Consider the following 19,277-nt stretch of genomic DNA (forward strand, 5'->3'; position numbering starts at 1 on the left):
TTGTTCCTGTAGCTGTTTTCCAGACATGCACAGAAGTGCGGATGTTTTCCTGAACTTTTCCGGAACATTCTGTGGTATCTGATCAGAGCAATGCAGGAGGCCGGACATGAAGATGACTCTGCTGCGGAGAGCAGCGTTTTTCTTTGAAGTCTTCAACGTGGCCATTTGCCCGCGGGGTAATCTCTGGAGATTTTCCCACTGTATTCCAACATCAGTCACTCAGATTTTCCCCTGAAATTTTGAAAGGAAAAGCTCATTTGAGGAGATTTGCGTTCTCACATACAGTACAGCCCCTTCCGGCGAAGTTCAGGAGAATGTCCAGACCTCAATGCATCTCTGATAATGGGCCTGATAATGGGTGTTGTGACTACAGTAACACTGGTGGCAGTTAGCACACAAATCTTGAGAGAGAGCAACCGATCAGCAAACCACGGCACCAAAGAAGCCCAAGGAGCCACCAGCTAAAGTCGTGGTGCAGTCAGCCAGCAGACATCGACAAGAGGATTATCCCACATGCGTCTCTGTGGGAGGTCCGTGGTTTTTTTGTCGACTGTCGGTCTCTGTTTCAGCCCCAATGCAGTCTCAGTTCCCCGCGAAGCCAATCCGCTGTGTGCATCTGTGTGTCAACGGGGGAGAGCGGCAGTAACTCAATCAGCCAGTCAGAGACGAGATCCGTCCTCACTTGTGCCTCAGAAAGCGGGACCAAATGGAGAGATGATGTCGGAGAAGAGCGTGAGTGAGCGCGGGTGCGTTTGCGAGGAAGATATGAAGGTCATCGGAAGGTGAACAAAGACCGGCGGAGGTGGGGTTCATGATCTGGGGAAAATGAAGGCAGGGAAGGGGATGAGGGAAAAGTGGGGAATAAAAAGCAGGTGCACATGCATCAGATATGGATGGATTATAAGGCACAGATGCAGTTAAAAAATCCTGCTGTTGTTTTGAAGTTGTTTTTTGTTTTTGGTCAGTAGTTATGCGTGTTTTTGATATTTTTGCTTCATTTAGTGTTGTTTTGCATCTCTTTTTGTGTTAATGGTCATAGTTTTTTGTGTGTTTTTACTTCTCTTTGGAGTTGTTTTATGTCTTTACAGTTGTTTTGAGTCTCATTTTGTGTCCGTATCCTTTTTGCATGGTAGTCATTTAGCTTTTTTTTTTTATAGATGTTTCGGGTTGTTGTCTTGTTTTTACCTCCTCTTGTAGTCATTTTACTGCCAAGAATAAAAGACAAAAATTTTGCGACAGAGGACGGTCTGTTCAATAATACTAATCCATGCTGGAGAGAAGGGAATGGAGAGAAAAATAAAGGACAAAAAGAAACAAAGCACTGTTTGGAGTTGCAGTGAGCAGACCATGCTGATGTGCACACGCCCCCTGACTTCTGGTCTCATGTGCTCCCTCTGTCTCCCCCTGCTCAAGTGTTTTGACACAAAGCGGATTTGTAAAATCCAGATGACCTTTATTGCAGCTCAGTTTCCTGGGCCTGCACACACATGCATGGATGTGGAAAACCGTCTCAATTAGTGTTTCATTTGAGCTACAACGTGTATGGTGTGAATTATCGCATCTATTCACACAGGTGGTATTTTCGTAATTCATCTCTTGTTCATTCAAAGTGATTCGTACACTTGATTTAAAGCCGTCTCTGTGCTTGCGCAGTTTGAATTTGTGCATGTTAGCGGATTAGCCTACTTGAGGGGCCAATGTTGTCATCACCGAGGCTCCTAGACTTGAGGATGACTCATATTTGGTCTTGTACCGCCGATGACATCACCATACATCTCACAGCGCTCCAGCCCGGAGCTGTTTATCCGGCTCTGTATTTACTGCTCATCACACTTACAGAAACACATTCTAACTTGTGCAGTTGATTACCTCCACGCCATGAAGAGCCCACGAGCGGCCTTAAGCTTTGGTGAAGGGCTGTAAACTAGAGAAAAATCCCATATATTCCCCCAGCGTGTAAATACGTGACATATATTGGAGAGCAGATTGCTTCTGGGGGGATATTTTTCTTGATCTAATCTAAAATGTTCACACTGAGATGGCAGTTTCAAAGTCGGGGCTTCCTCTTTGATTCTTTAAACTCCTTCAAAGGAAAGAGTTGAGTCATGGAGGATTATGGCAATGCTTGAGTTACTGGATCCTCTTTAGGGGGGAGATGTGAGAATGTTTAATGGTTTATTTTACAGTTTGAACATTGAAATATTCAAAATTGGCCAAAATAATTCATAGTGTCTATTCAAATATTTATTGTGAGAGGTCCAACATTCATTATTCAGTCAGACAGCCCTGTTTTAGTCACCATATGTGCATAATTAGCAAATGTGGTCTTCATACTTTGCCTCCAAAGTGTGTGTGTTTCTTATTGTTCAGACATAGACCCTCGTTGGGTCTGTGCGGTGAGAGAACAACCACAAAGGCCTTCACTAACCAGACATGTCACTAATAAGACCATTGATAAAACTACTCGTACCGATTGCATTACAAGTTTCCGGACACTTCCAACACATGTTTGCTAAAATGTTTGAATGGATTTGTGCCAGCTCCTTTTTCAGTAAGAATAATGGATTCACTAACATCCTCTGATGAAGATCTTGTCCTCCTCTTCACTTGACAAAGTGAGAGGAGACGTTCTCCTGCTAACCATCTCAGGAGACAGAGGAAGCCCACCTGGATTCTCTTGACCTAGAACAATTCTGATCTGCCCCCTATTGAGATTTTGTTTTTCTGAACTTAAAATACTTTTTTAAAACCTGTTTGATCAACCTACAGTTACTGTCTTACCTTAAAGCTACAGAGTGTAATATTTAGAAGAACGTATTCACAGAAATTGAATATATTGTCCATTATTGTGTGTTCATGTATGTATAATCACCTGCAACAAAGAACCAATGTATGTTCCCAGCGCTGTGGGAAAGCCGGAAATGGAATTAGCAGCGCACCACCATAAAGTGTCCCCCGTCGGATGCACAGTTGTTTGTGGTTTGCAATTTTACCACCAGATGCTGCCAGAAAAGTAAAAGAAAATGACACACTGGGGCTTTAACGTCCTTTCTTTTTCCTGTGTCCCACAGGAGGAAGAAATGTCATCAATGGCAGAAGTTTTTGAGGAGAGACTTTGCGAGCTGGTAAGAAACTACAAACATTTCCACCACCGCCGTTTACAACGCAGGCCACCGTGGCCCCTTTCTCAAGATATACATCATCAGAACCTCGTCCACAGTCCCCATGTTTGTTATGAAGGAAGCACAGTGTGTTTATTGGAACCACAAATTATTCTGTGGTCCTGGTAAATCCCTGATGTTGACAACACGCTGCATCCTTTTCCCTTTCTTTTCTAACTGATTAAACTGCAACAAGGTGTAGTTTCCTTTTGTCTTTTTATTCCAAAAAGGTGTCAGCCAACAGGAGCTCACTTACAGTGACAGATACATTTCTTTCCTCGCCATCATCAAAGCCCGCTGCAGTTGCTGTACCCCGTTATCCATTTCAAATTTCAAAGCTCCTCTGAAATAAGCTCATCACAAGATCTCTCTTCACATGATCTCACACGATCTGAATCAAAGATTAGATGGGAAAGTCGATGTTCCCCACTATTAGCTTTAATTGACAGTCAATTATGACATCATCCAATAAGGGCTCAGAGATGGGTTTATGACTTGTCACGATAACTCTTCATCAGTGGTCCTATTATAGCTCAAGTGCCACTTTTCAGCTTTAAAAATCGAAGCTGTACATCTGATAATATTCCTAGACTTACCATGAGAGTGGATCCTTTTTTTCTTTCATTCTCTCAGAGCGTGACACTGAACCTTCACTGAGTGGCTGTAATTGACCTGCTCTACAACACGGCAGCACCTCGACATTCAATCTGACCCCCGCCGGCGGTTACCACGCGCACGGGTTTGTTTAAGGTTACAATGCCAGAGTCCATTTACTCTGCACAAGGCCAAAAACATATCAGGTTCGATTAATATGGAAGTTGGTGCTGCAGAGGCATTAAAGCTCTACATTAGAGCGGGATAGTATCATTTTCATGTAGGTGGGATTAAGTGTTGTCACATACAAAGAATAACTAAGTCACCCAGGATGTCAACAACAACCCCAAAAAACGGTGTAGGTTTATATTAATAGTTCAGCATCTGATTTATACTGTCAATCTCACAACAAAGTGTGAACACTGAAATGCTGCTTGCAACCAGAAAATAAACCTCCCCCTCCACCTTCAATGTTACCATTTGAATTTTGAATTATTTTGAATGTGTGTTCAAGCAGATCGTCACTGTCACACTAAACTGCAGCAAATGTCCATTGTCATTATAACATTTATAACAATACAACACAGGGTTTTTTTTATGTTGTACGCTCATTAGCAAAAAGAAAAGCAATGCTATGTTCTGAAGAAATACTTTTCACTGTGCCACAAAAAAAGAATCAAGTTAAAACAAGACCTGTAGTGGATGGAGTCATCCTGCAGTAACCATCTGACAGATTTTGTTTGTTGGACTGTCTGTGGACAGCTCACAGTTGCCGTGACCACTTGATCAGCTGAGTGAGTACCTGTTGTGAGTCGAGTCCCCCTCTCACCCTCTTTCTCACTCTTGCACCGTTATTTTCTCTTGACAGTCAACATTTTTCAGACTTTCAGCCTTTTGGAGCTGATCATCATCCGGGGACAGCCGTAACTCTTGGCGGTTTGACAGCTTTTCCTCCCGGTTCCACTGCTGCAGATGCTGGGGAGATGCTAAAAATCTCTACTTGTCACTCGTCATGAATTTATTTCCTCTGTGGCAGGAGAATGCTACGCCTTCGGAAAAACTCCTGCGGGTTAAACTGGACAAGCACAATACTTGTAGTCTAGCAACAGAGGCTACAAATGAGATGCGATAAGTTACGATAGTCCCTCTATGGGAACATTTTCTGTGTTACAGCCGCAAACGGGGAAGTAGAAGTAGAAACATATGAGTCTTGCACAGTTAAATGAAGAAACACCTGAGTGGATTTGTAGTGCAGCCCCCGAATTTGGTGCATGCGGTCTTCCGGAAGCAGTGCTGGTTGTATAGTCTGATGTTACACTGGAAAATAAACTAGTTACACTGGTTCTCTAAAGACGATTTTACTCTATCAGTGGCAATGCAGTTTCTCTCTAGAGCACAGTACCCTCAGCATCCTTTTTTTGCCATTGGCGGTTTAGGTGCTGACCCTATACCCATTCTCGATAAAAGCCATAGTATGGATGTACCTTAAGTCACTTTAGTTAAAAGCATCTACCAAACGAGCGAATGTACTCGACACATCTTTATATAGCCCCCCCAGATCTCGTTATCTGATCACACGTACCCACTGTCAGTTTTCACACTCGCACCACGTGACGTGTCTATATGCAGTATGTGAAGGTGCATTGATGCTGTGGACGTCTGGTTTTGCTAACATCCACTTGCAGTAAAAAATTCAATGGCAAATGTCTGTGGGGAACTCATTAATACACAAGCACGTGCAACACGCGCGCGCACTCACACACACACACTTAATCTCTCTTTGCATCCAGTTAACCCCTCAAGTCATATTAACACTAATGACCCTCACAAGGTCATTGTAATGTCTGTAATGACACTTTACACACTGTGTGTGTCTGACTGTCTGACACACACACTCACACACACACACACACACACACACACTCTCTCTCTCTCTCTCTCTCTCTCTCTCTCTCTCTCTCTCGGCCCCTACATTTTACACCAAGACCGTAAAGGTTTATCTCATCCGTAATCGATAGTGTGACTTTCATTATCTTTGTCATTGGTAATATAATCACATCGTGGCCCAAGAGAACTGGGGAACAATCCTTTATCATCGTAATCATCGTCATCATAATTGTTGCTGATTTAAGTGGACGGATATTTAAAGCACAGGGAAGCACCACACGCATCCCTCTGGAAGACCGCTTACTTTGAAGATGGGCTCCAACAACTGTGATACAGTTTCAATTACATGGGCGAACAAACTGTGGCGACGTTGTGTCTTGTGTGATTCCGTCGGGTCAAAGAGATGTTAAACGTGTCAGAGCCACAAGACGAGAGGAAACAGTCATGAGGAAAATTTGATTCAGTGCATTCAATGATAATGAATGTTATTTATGTAGCAAATTTCAAAACACAGTTACAAGGTGCTCTACACACAAAAAAATTAAACTATATATATATATATATAAACTCATTCACACACTTCTGGCACAGCCGTCAGTGGCAATTTTGGTCGTTCAGCATCTTGCCCAAGGCCACTCCCACATGTAGATTGGAGGAGCTGGGGAATCGAACCACCGGCCTTCTAATTAGGAGCCAACGCGCTCTACAGTATCTCCGGTGCCACAGCGACAGGAACGGTGGAGTGTCTGGGTCACAGTCTTTGACAGTAAATATGTTATGAAGTATATTTCAACTAAAAGTGTTATTCTGCACATCCTTATTACACAGAGTGGCATTCAGTTGTTCATAATACCTGTAGTTAGTGCACCTCACACTGGGAAAACATTCAAAATAATAAAATCTGTTTGCTGGGTGAAACAGATTAAAGGATTATTTGCAAAATAAATAAATAAAAATAAAAACATGTCCACGAGAATTGTCTGACCGGAGTTGACAGTTTACCATGGATTAATGTCTGTGTCAGACACCCTCAGCCAGCCATTAACGCGGGGTTAAGATAACCCCGGGCTGTGCTGTGTGTCTGTGTACTGAGTGAAGAGCTCTGTGGCTGCTCATTATACTGTATATCAATATCTACTAACTGGTTGGAATGAAAACCGCGCTGCATGCACACAACTCACTCTAAATTCAGCTGGGTTCATTTGAGTTCACATTAGATTGAACTGTCGTGCACGTTCATTCCCGTGGGGACGTGGGGCCTTGGTCGAATTGACATGCGATGCATTTCCATGACAGAGTTATTGAGGAGGGGGTCATGGGGCCAGCATGTGCACACGGGGACCTACACTCATACTGCTACTCATCCACGCGAGGACGGAATCACACATCACTGCCATGCATCTGCCGTACTGACTCATCGCGTCGACGTATGGCACAAGCACAAATCAGCGGCCGCGCTCCAAGGTTCCTGTGCAAGGTTCTTTCTCTCTCTCTCTCTTCCGACCCCGCAGTTCAGCTGCAGTGCAGCGCTTCTGATGCAAGACACCCGGTGACGATGTCTGACGGAAAGATTACAGGCATGAAGGTGAAGCACATTGTGGATTGTGGTGAAAAGTCGTGAGTCATCAAAAGAACAGAGATTAGCAGTGGGTTTTTTTATCAAAAATATTGCTCGATTATATAAATGCACGGTTGTGGGAGCCGTGTGCCACAAACATCGCAGTGATTGTCTGCGTGGGAGACGTGGGGCGAAGTGGGGCGTTGGGATTCGGAGGGTGATTATATTTGACATCCTGCTAACAATCCCCCTGCTGGTGAAACCATTTAAAGGTACAAATAGCAAGATGTTTCACTTTTAGCTCGGGGCGTATGGCACAATAATAGCATCAGCTGTCAGCCGTGAAGACACTGTGGGGAAGGCAGGCGCTCGGGCTCGCTGGATGAGCTGCTGGATCACGGGAGGCAACAGCACAAAAGAAGGAGGAAACCGCACAGGGGCGCCGAGCTGCGGGACGGAGGGGACCGGGTGGAGGGAAGGTGCCTTTCAGTTTAATAAGCGGTGGCAAATTAATTAGCAGCAGGGTGTGAATTAATTAGTGTTCCAAAGGCAGTTTAAAGGCAGCGCCATAAGGAGCCACTGTCGAGGTCCCATAAGGCTTTACAGTTTGTTACAGCCCAAACATTATCCTATTAATTAGCAATTAAATGCGTCTTCTCTCTTTGTTTTCCCTCTTCTATCTTTCCCTTTCGGTCTCTGTGTTGTCTCTGCCGCAGCATCAAGAGACAGAAGTGCAGCCCTCCCGCTGATATTTACAGTACAAGTCTTCTTTGGACTTGTGCAACTGCATTGCACATTTGTGTGACTTACTAAGTTTGTTCTTTTCTTTGTTAATCCACGCGGCGCTGAAAGCCGCCGCCCTTAGGCAGTTTTACCCCCGCATCAATAAGAGAAGCGTGCCTCAATTTTAAGGGAGACTCAAGGGTTTTTCAATATTTCTTTCTCGGAATTGAAGTTCAGACGGGGGAGACGCGGAGCACTTGTTGATATCCTCATTGATTTTTGAAAAGCCGTCTCATTTCCCTTGCTCTCACACCAGGACTTTCCCCTGGCTGCTTTACAGCCAACATAACCAGGTGGGTGTGAGTGAATGGGTCAGTGCACATGAGGCGGGCTCGTTCAGAAAGTGGTTCGTGCTTTTGTTTTCACACACAAAGGCACACGCACGCTCACACACGCACACACACACACACACACACACACTTTTGAAGGTATTGATGCTACAGACTCGGTGCAATCACTTCAATTTATGCGGCTGAAAACAGTGCACTCAACGAGCGTCACGGGACTTCTTCATCACACATCCCCCTCCTCTCCTCTCTCCTCTGGGCAATACTTTGTGCAATATGAAGCGGTGTGAAAATTGATTGGATACGGAATTTTGGATGAAACGCTTCAGTAAAGAGACATTAAATGGCCATGTTTATCAATATTAATTTAGCCTCATCAACGTGAACATCTTCACGAACAAAGGAAATGATCCTATTGGAGGACAAATCCCAGTACAGCTGAGGCTTTATTTCGTCAAAAATGCACTTTTATAACAAAAAAGGAGTCCCTCCTGGCTGCCTGCACAGTGCACGACGGTTGCTATGCAACACACTGTAACGTTCCGGTAGCTGGATTCTCCAGCAAGTTTTCTTAACTTCAATCCGTCGCTACTCTCGTCTACTTACGTCGTTACTTCCTCAGTCGCCAAATGATACCGACCTGTGCAAACTGATTCAACGTCATAGCCGCTGTATACGCTCGTCATAACACGGCCATGAGCCAATCAGATCGCTTGATTTGAGCTATCCGTTTCATAAAGGCTAATAATAAGCTCATTTGTTTTTAACAATAATCATAATGTGAAGAGAAGGCAAATGAGAAACACAATGGAGTGTGGCAATCTGTGGAGTCGGTAATGAGGGCGCCTGTGTGGTGTTACAAGACGGTGTGGATTATCATAAATGATTGTAAAAAAAAATTGAAGATCACAGATTTGACAGCAGTTTCTCGGTCTGTGCCAAATGTCATGGCAGTCCGTGCAGCTGTACGATAACGCCAAGTTGATGGCAGTGAGAGGATCAACAAAGTTAGTAGGGTTTAACGTGTTTCACCAATGCTTCATCTGAAAAGTTTTACATTTTGGATAGTGCTAGGCAAAAACTGTTGTGCTTGATTTGTTTTGAAAAAAATAATAATTGCTTTTTCACCTAACACCCAGCAAAAAGGAATAAAATTCCCACAATATAAATGTCCATCTGATTAAGGTGGAGCGATAATATTAATGAAATGAGTGAATCGGGTCTTTTTCTTCCTTCGAGGGAATGACCTCAGCGGTGAGGATGTTAGATGTCTGAGGTTCCCTGAGAAATCACAACATAAATAGCAAGTTTCATATTCCGTGGGTGGAGATTGATTATCTGTCATCAGTCAGAAAGTCCTGCTGCAGGACCTGGATGCAGGAGAAACAAACAGAGAATACATCCGCAAAGTAGCTGACACAGTGCTCCATACTCTCCTGCTCTGGTCTGGTCTGCAGTACAGTTGTGATTACATATAAGGATACCTCAGTCATGAGGTAGTCATGACAGCCTCTGACATTTGTTGTTTGTCAGAGTATGTGCATTATTCTGCGTTACGGCATTTGTAGGTCATTACAAGGTCCACTTACTCTGCAATGGATGTGTGTCCATACTTTTGCCTTTAGCTCTCTGAGCTGTCCCCCCCCCATATATCTCTTGATGATTATTCTATTTGGACCCACTTGGCCCTGCAAAGCAAAAAAAGAAAGAAAGAAGCAGCTGAGACGGGGCTCAGTGCCATGTTCTGTTTTCTTCTTCTCTTCCTGACTCAACCTGAGGAGGCGGCGCACCCTCTTGCCCTCCGTGCCCCCGCCATGGTTGGTGGCCCTCAAGTAACAGTACAGTCATCTCCATGGAAACCAAGACAATGAAGGAGGAGAGGATGGGGTAGCTGGCTTTTGAAGGTGAAACAAGTAGAACCTTGTTTATTTACCTATTTATTTATTCTATCTTTGGGGTTTAATTCGCTTGATTCTTTTCTCTTCTTTTATTTATGTAATTTATGGTTCAATACATCAGAATGAATCCAATAATATAAAAAAAAGATTGCTTTAAACTCACCAACACCTTCTCTGCATGCAGCCTACTGTACCTAGGCCTGAGGCCTGGTGTTGTAGACATCAAGTTGAGAGGCGAGTGTTGGTTTGTGAACCAACCCAACTGAGCGTCAGGACTAACAATACACGTTCTGCGTCGAGGCATAACGCTGCACTATTGTCGCTTTCATTCATAGTCTGGCAACTTTCTGCTCAAGAAAGCAAAACGTAGGTTGTGTTTGTGTATTTTTCCTCTGCATCACAGTCGGTTTGTCAAAAAAAAGAAAAAAGCCAACAGACTTCCACCCATACCTTTGTCTCGCTCATCAGCAAAGCAGTTCGACGGCTCAGAGATCTCACTCTCTCTCCTCGCAGCTTGCGAATTTCTGAGAGGAAAGACAAATATAGCAGAGTTCACGGGCTTCAGTTGTCATTGATTCCCCTCATCAGACGGGAGTGCTACTCTGACACACAACACCGCTGAAGTAAAAAAGCCTCCCGGGGAAACACTGGGGGATTCCTTTGAGTCCGCCCTCTCTCGCGGGTTGTGTAACATCAGGCCGGACTGACCATCAATTCCTCCAGCTGACTGCATGGAGTCATGCACGGTGCTCGTCCTCAACCAGCAGCCATCGTACACGCACACACACACACACACACACACACACACACCTACACATTTTGTTGGTTTAGCACCGAGACATGCAACAGAGGAAAACTGGTGCATCATTGGTTCATTTAGCAAAAGCAAATGATAAATGGCTGCGTTCACAGTATGTAGTGTTTTCTCTTCTGCACAGTGCATGTTACCGTTTCGATAGAGAAAGATCAACAGCATAGAAACGTGATCGTCCTTCATTATTTCAGTTTAAAACAAAACATTAGAATGTTGCAAAAGATCACAGCTGCATGATGTCATTTACAAACCTACAGATTCCTATAATAACAGTCAACTGCTTTGGTTACTTGTGTTGTCAGATGAGAAAACACCTCAGTTTTTGTAAATATATTTTTAAGGCACTGGCAAATGATGACGTCCTGCTAAGATCGAGGTGCCAAATGAGAAGTTTGGAGGGAAAAAAAATGATATCTATAAAATTATTTTGATTTGATATCATAAAAAACACCAAAAAACTTTTGTGACTTAAAAATGATGTTTTTCACAATAAAAAGCACACACACACACACACACACACACACACACACACACACACACACACACACACACGTGTGCACACATGCGCGCACGCACACTCACACACACACAACACAGAAACAAACCGTCACGTGACTGTCCCTCATTATTTCAGTTTAAAACAAAACATTAGAATGTTGCAAAAGATCACAGCCTCATGATGTCATCTAGAATTCTACAGATTCATTTGAGTAGCAGTCAACTGAAGAATGGCAGACCGTTTAACAGCAGATAAACAAGGTAAGAAATCTGCAAGCAAGCACAGCATGACAGTTATTAATCGCATGTTTGTAGTTTGAATTGTAGTATAAAGTAGAATAAATTGTAGGTACACAGAGTAAAGTCTCTTCTCCACTATGTTTATTTGACAGTTGAAGCTCCGACTTACTTTACAGATTATCAATTTTGGAAACATACTACAATAGTGACCTGATAACATTTAATGCATGATCTGATGTTTGATCTGATGTTTTCTAATGCAGACGACTTCACTCTTTTTAATCTTTGTGAATATCGCTCAGTGAAATATTCATGATGCTACATTCAGTGTTTGACATGTTACCTGTCTTCATGCGGTCACAGAATAGGAACCAAACATTTACTGACATGGACAGAGTGAATGCCTCAGCTGTATGTTTGTATCATGTTGACTTAATGAGCCCCACTGACTACATGTTGTGACCTTCACACTTTCTCATCCCTTCTCACAGAAACAAGGGAGATAGAGGAAATAGAGGTCGAAAATGGCGACCTTCTGAACATCAGCTCGAGTTGCTACCTGATCTTGGACTTCATGGGTGAAGGACAATTTGGCGAAGTTGCCCTGTGTATGAATTTGATCACGGCACAGGACATGGCCCTCAAGATTTTCAAAACTGAGGAGGGCTTTAACACGAAAAGAGAGGTAAATCATTCATGTCATTTTAATACAGTTGTTTTGGTAAGGACATTTTCTGTGATTTAGTAAATGAACTGCAGACACCATGCCGTCGCTTATCTATGTTCCCTCTCACAGATCAACATGCTGGACGTCCTGAGCGCTCTCGACCCAGTGAAGACGAACGTCGTGCATTACTTTGAGCAGTTCACGCACAAAGGACATACCTGTCTAGCGTTTGAGAAGCTAGACCGGAATCTTATCCAGTTATTCGCAGACAGACAGTATCAGCCACTGTCTGTCGGTGAGATACGCCCGATAGCACACCAGGTAAACCCTACGTGGCAATGTACAAGTAATGTATTATATATAAGAAATAAATAGGTATGTGCAGTGTACTCAGGATTTTACATTTCTTTTTCTCTCCCCGCAGTTGCTGAAAGCCATAGATGCTCTGAGGGGACTTGGAGTAATCCACTGTGACCTGAAGCCAGACAATATCATGCTGGTCAACCATGAGGACCAGCCCTTCAGAGTCAAACTTATAGATTTTGGCTTGTCACGTATGACCTCGGAAATGGGACGTGGGATGACCATGCAGACTCTGGGTTATAGGTAGGTTCAATCTTCAGAGCTCATCTTGTAACATGTTTGCAGTTCCGTGTGGTGGCGGTAAATCGTCTAGTTGTGTCAGCCTTCAATACAAATTTTGAAATTGACAATGTGCTTAATAGCTCTTGTGGATTTTGTACTCTACAAACAGGGCACCTGAAATCATCCTGGGCCTCCCCATCTCCACGGCAATTGACATTTGGGCTCTCGGCTGTGTTCTCGCATTCCTGTTCATCAGCGAACACATGTTTGGGATATGCTGCGAGTATCAGATGGTAAGAACTTAATATATTTAGATTTGAGTGCACAGCTTTTAACATACTGCCCCAGCCAAAGTCTTGCAATTGGAAGTTGGCTGATGTGATTCTTTATATTTTCTCTCCAGGTGAGGAGCATAGTCGATGTACTGGGCCAACCTGATTACGACCTCCTCAGTGAGGGATATTTCACCAGGACTTTCTTTAAGGAGAACCGGCACTGGGACCACCCTAAATGGTTACTGAAGGTATTTCAGCCTTGTTTTTCTTTTCTGAGCTGTTGATGATATTGGATCTCCTAATCAGACGACAGATTTAAATGGTCAACACATTTAGGAGTAAAGTATTTTATATATATTCTGTTCTCGCAGACCCCGTTGGAATACCAGCAGGAAACTGGAAAAGTCCCAGAACCAATTTGGAAAGTCTGTCCCCTGGATAAGCTGGTTACAGTAAGTGATCCATTTCTGAAAAATGGATTCAAATTCTGTTGCTGAGAGAGGAATGAGATGAATTAATTATCTTTGTTTCAAATCCAGATCTACCCAATGGTGCAGGAGTACATTGAGATGGCCGACCGCATCACATTTGTCAGCCTCCTTAAAGGTCTGCTGCAAATGGACCCTGAGCGGAGGAGCACTCCTACCGGTGCCTTGGCGCACCCTTTTCTCTCCATGGTCCACCTGGAAAAGGAAAGAAGACCCAGCTCGTAGTAAGTGGCTGTGTTTTGGTATTCGTAAAGTTGGATAGATGCATCATTGGATGAATGGATTGATTAAGTCATGAATTTTCTTGTAATTTTTACTCAGTGTGTACACGTCATTTAAAACAATGACGGACTGCCAGATGGATGACTCAGAGGGCAATAACATCACACGTCCAAATAGCAAAGACTCTGCAGCTCCCGTCTTCAATGACATCACAAGCCTGCCTGATTCAGTTGAAATAGTCTCAGTTGGAGAGGTAGCGGTCTGCAGGACAGATGACTCTCGGGAAAGACAACGTGACGACGAGGCTGAGGAGAAGCTCCAAGTTGAGGGTCTTCCAGCCATCCTTTCCAGTCTCGGCCTCGGCTTGCACCAATGGAGACTGTACAAACCTGCCTGATGGAGCAGCATCTGTTGGAGCTGAAGGTGGCGCAGCTGAAGGGGAACCAGCTGTATGCCGAGATGCAGCCAGAAGTGATCCGGCCGCGGAGACGTCGACTCCTGATGGGTCAGCTGATGTATGTGCACCTGTCAAAGGAAAGAGCCGCCTGAGGAGGATCCGCAAGTTCTTCGGCAGGGCGATGAGGACTGTTTTCAGACTGAAAAAGTAAATGTACATGAAAAAACAGTAATCAAAATAAACATTAATAATCCGTTTAATCCATTCCTGTGTGTCTTTTGGAGATTAACTATTATGTCTGATAAATTTGTGTATTCCTCAATAAAAAAAGTAATTCACATCATGTGGAACTGGTGTACAAATCCTTTCAATAAACTGAAGTAATGTAATAAAATAAAATTTAAAGCTGCTGAATTTTAACAACTGGTGACCCAAAACACTTGTTTGACATAATATAATTTAATATTAGTAGTGTAGGTCACTGATGACAATGCCTCTATTTAAAGATGGATCCCATGACACATGACAGTTACCTATATGTGAAGTTTTGTTGAAGTCATTTGTATTCATTCCATAATGTTTTTAAGGTTGACTGATTGGTCACTAGTTTTGATTTAAAGCATTGCACTGGTCGAGCTGCACAGAACTCAACAAAAGTCTGATGCTGAAACGATCGGCACCAGATACTGACAGGTGTCTGTGTACACTTCTTGCTGCAGACATGCAGACCAGTTTACTGCACTGTCATGTTACCACTCATTAAAAACATAGCGGGTTGCTTCAGTTCAGGTGACTTAAGGTGGGCGCAGACTGCAGGACCCTGATTCAGCCCACACACACACACGCACACACACGCACACCATTTTCGTCTCTGCTGTTGTTCATCCGCAGACTCAGATCCCTCATTAAATAAGGCTGAGGAGATACAGAGTTGCCAGGCCACCAAATCTGCGAGATTGGAGGGAGGTGATAATAATACTGTACTGGAGTCAGCAATAAATCACAGACTGATAAGGTCAGCTCCTGAATAATGAGCGTTGTAATGTGATGCGTCCCAGCCATGGGACAAAGCCAGTGGACATTTCTTGGGCGTGAATTGGTAAGAGGTGAGCTCACACACACACACACACACACACACACACACACACACACACACAGCTTACAATGTTGCAATTTGGGTAGGTTTACTAGGAAAGCTCTCTCAAAGCCACCCTGCCCCTCCCATCCCCCACAAACGGAAAAAAAAATTACCTCCACTGCTAATTATAGACACTGCACCTCACCCTTCTTTCTCACTCTTTTTTCACCTCCCTTCAACACACAAAACACACGATTATCAGTCTGACATCGCACACTTCTTCCTCGAACCTCCCTACGTTTCCCTAAGTCTCATCTTTTCAGCCGCGCTAGAGGCATGGCACTGTGTCTGCGAATCCATCACTTTGATCCTCAGCCTTTGGGTTGCCATGGAATCTGGGTCAACGTCTGTGAATACAACAGGATAAGTCTCAATGAGATACCTCAAGAACTGTGAACTCAGCAAACGCTGATGTGAATAAATAGCCGTCAAGAAGTATTTATGATCGGTTCATCTTTCAAGGAAACTGGTCACTGGTTGAAAATGTAAAAAACAACAAAATAAAACTGATCTATGACTTCACATCACTTTACTCTTGCTTAACTCATACGTTGTGTACAAGTGTCATGTAATGGACAAATAACCAGCACAAACACCTTCTATGTGTCACTTTAAATTAAGTCATTGGTATGTCCTACAGTTTGCAGTGCATTTGAAAGCACCCTGAAGAGTGTGGCGATTAACATACCAGACAGCATTTGAGGGATTAGTGATGAGCATGTGCATGATGAGCTGCACCTGTATGTTTCAGAGCCCAGGGTGGAGAGAGACCTGTGCTGAGGACAAAAGGACCCCCCCCCCCCTTCTTAAATCCACACCAGGGACTTGGAGGATAACTGGAACTCAAAGGAAAGTACAAGTAAAGTAAACCACTCAATTGATGATCTCATTCCCTTCTCACTCTGTCACCTGTGTGCTGTGATTGACAGCCCTTTGGACGGCCAAAGCTGCTGCAGAGAACCGTGACTGATCTACTGATCTGGGCAGAACTGAGTTCAAGGGGACTCCTCTGTAAAGTGGGGAGAAAAAAGACCCCAGCCATGGGAGCTTAAACAAAAAGACCCTGTTTGCGCCTTGCGGTAACATCCGTCCTGAGGGATCCGATCACAAGTGGACTGCTCTAAGTACAGGTGAAAACATTTTCAGGACGCATTGAAATCGGATCTCTAAAACCACATTCGGTGGTGGTTAAAGCCGCATGTGTCCACATTGTAATAGCAGTGAGAACGTGTATGTGACTTTTGGCCACATTAGGGACAGCCTCCTCAACTGATGCCCTCTGTGTGAGGGGAAAGTTGACAGAATTTGACAGATCAGGCATGTGATCCACGGATTAGTTGCAAATTTTTATGGAGATGTCGAAGGAAGTTGTGTGTTCACGTGAACGGGGCATGTTAACGGATGTGGAAGCGGCTCGTAGTCATGGCTACTGGAGGAGCGGGAGAACTGGATAAGCCACACGCATCATTCATAGGAGCATTGTACACAGATGATGGTGGTGGTGGTCCGCACGGTGGAAAGGCAATGACTGTTATCACTCGTGTCGAGAATGGAGCTGATCACTCAGGTCGGATGTTACTGCCTGGTGACAACGGGGTCAAAGTGTCGAGGTAAAAAGACCTCATTGCCCGAATGTTGTGTGGTCGCCACCTACAGATCACTTCGCCGGAGAAAGACCATTTTAAATTAGTTGCCTTTTTAATCTGTGTTCCTTCGTTGTTGTTTTTTTAGTTCAGTGTGGCTTCCAACTGGTCCAGTCTGTTTGAACCTTTCAATTTTTCCTCTTTTATTTGAGTGTGGTGTGACATAAGCCGCGTGTTAACGTGCTGTGGCTGTAACGCCGTGCGCCCGTTTCTTTTCCTCCCTCTTTGTGCCGTTGCAGGGCTGTGATCGTTGCAAGCTCAGCTTTTGTTGTCACGGCAGCCAATGGGGTCACACCGATACTAATGGCTTTGATGAGTGTTTTCACGTAGCTTGGCCCCACTCCCCCCTTATTACCATCCCCACCCCCCGCACCACACACTGTGTCAGCATTTCTCACAGGTTGTATGCCGCATTGGCATATGCAGGAGAAATGCATGTGTGTGTGTGTGTGTGTGTGTGTGTGTGTGCGTGTGTGTGCGTGTGTGTGTGCGCGTGTGTGTGCGTGTGTGTGCGTGTGTGTGTGTGTGTGTGTGTGTGTGTGTGTGTGTGTGTGTGTGTGTGTGTGTGTGTGTGTGTGTGTGTGTGTGTGTGTGTGTGTGTGTGTGTGTGTGTGTGTGTGTGTGTGTGTGTGTGTGTGTGTGTGTGTGTGTGTGTGTGTGTGCGTGCGATGCCTGCATGCGTGCGTGCGATGCCTGCGTGCGTGTGCATGTGTCTATGCATGCATGGGCATGTTTGTGCGTTCAGTTTTATTGCTTGTCGATGTGCGGTGATTCACTTGCATGCCATTTGCATTTTGCTTTGTGTCTGTTGAATCTGCGTCTGTCGTGTAGAACTGTTAGTCCCAGCTCTGGTTCCCGGACATGACACGCATTCGAATATTAAGAGAAGCCAATTAAAAATAGTTGAACGTACGTGAAGTGTCTGTTATCATCGGTAAGAGCTGATGAAGAATGTGCTGATGGGATGGATCTCACTATATATTTTTGCTGTAATTCCTGACACTTTCTCTTGTTCCAGTTGAAGGTTAGACGATAAGATAATATTAACTACAAGCCATTCCGGGCAGCGACCAATTCAGTCTCCTTTTCTTTCATGCACCAGCTCAAGCTGATTAGTTTTTAATATAACTTTAAATAGCTTCTTTAAAATCTATAACGTAGAAATAAATGTTCATAACACACTACAATGGTTGAGCTCCTCTAACAAAGATCAGTGGCAGGTTGAACGGCAGGTTGGGGCACAGATTTAACATAGGGCTGTTTCTAAACCTGTACCCCATTTCCCCATCTATTTGTATCTAACGATTAATAGACACAAAAATGATGGGAATTGGTCCAAAAGTGAGTAGAACGCTACCAGCGGTATAAAACGGTTGCATTAGTCCACGTCAAAGTATATGTCCACTAAAGGGCTCGTCTTTGCTGCAGAGAGCCACCTGCGGAGAGTGGAGTAACTCCACAGAGTTGGCGTACATTAAGTGTTATCTCACTCAGCTAATTTTTCGCACCACACTTCGCAAAGCCGCCTGACAGGGACAAGCTGACGCTGTGGCCAGTCGTGCTACTTACGGACCAGAAAGCGCTCCTGCCTGTGCCCTGCAGATCGTGGCATTTGCAGCGACCATTCTGACCGGGAGAGTAGAGGAGGAATTACTACACCAAAGCCCTTTTTTTCCTGCGGAAAAATGCTTACACAGGGGCAGACAGACAAATTGGAGGTAATGTTGTAAGCTTAAGTTATTTTGTCCGCGCCGGCCGCATTAGTACTTTGACAAATGCCCAGTAAAATTACACTCCTGCTGTTTTGCAGTCGCCGGTTAAAGCGTTCTCGCGCAACACTGGACCCATTCCAAACATGTTTGTTCCCATTAATCATTTAGATGCAAAAACATGGGGGAAACGGCGCCCAGGTTTAGAAATACCCAAGCGTATTCTGGACCCAGAATGCAGACACCAAGGTCTAATGAAACCTTCGGGGGAAGGGGATGAGGACCGAGGGTGGTGATGTCGAGCAGGCCGGCGGGGGAGCAGGGAGCGAGGCGGCTGAAATCCAGACTCGGGCTGACGAACGTGATTTATATTAGAGGCTGCTGCACAATTTACTGGTGTCTCAAGCCCGTGACACTGTTATTATTTTGTGGG

General features: G+C 44.3%; 2 protein-coding genes across 2 annotated transcripts in view; both read left to right on the plus strand.

The window, feature by feature from the left end:
* The window catches only part of ccdc97 (coiled-coil domain containing 97), a 167,884-nt gene that overhangs the window by 98,930 nt on the left and 49,677 nt on the right, over positions 1-19,277 (plus strand). The window contains exons 5-6 of the mRNA XM_035614003.2: positions 3,072-3,125; positions 16,244-16,622. The gene's annotated coding sequence lies outside the window, so the exon portion shown is untranslated. The remainder of the gene's footprint in view (positions 1-3,071; positions 3,126-16,243; positions 16,623-19,277) is intronic.
* On the plus strand, positions 11,562-14,688 carry LOC118288191 (homeodomain-interacting protein kinase 3-like). Its single transcript, XM_035614006.2, has 9 exons — positions 11,562-11,741; positions 12,212-12,405; positions 12,517-12,708; positions 12,812-12,993; positions 13,142-13,265; positions 13,376-13,495; positions 13,619-13,699; positions 13,787-13,959; positions 14,057-14,688. The coding sequence occupies exons 1-9, from the start codon at positions 11,711-11,713 to the stop codon at positions 14,352-14,354; spliced, it is 1,395 nt and encodes a 464-aa protein (XP_035469899.2). The 5' UTR covers positions 11,562-11,710; the 3' UTR covers positions 14,355-14,688.

The sequence above is a fragment of the Scophthalmus maximus genome, chromosome 17 (genome assembly GCF_022379125.1).
Source record: "Scophthalmus maximus strain ysfricsl-2021 chromosome 17, ASM2237912v1, whole genome shotgun sequence".
NCBI classification, from domain to species: Eukaryota; Metazoa; Chordata; class Actinopteri; order Pleuronectiformes; family Scophthalmidae; genus Scophthalmus; species Scophthalmus maximus.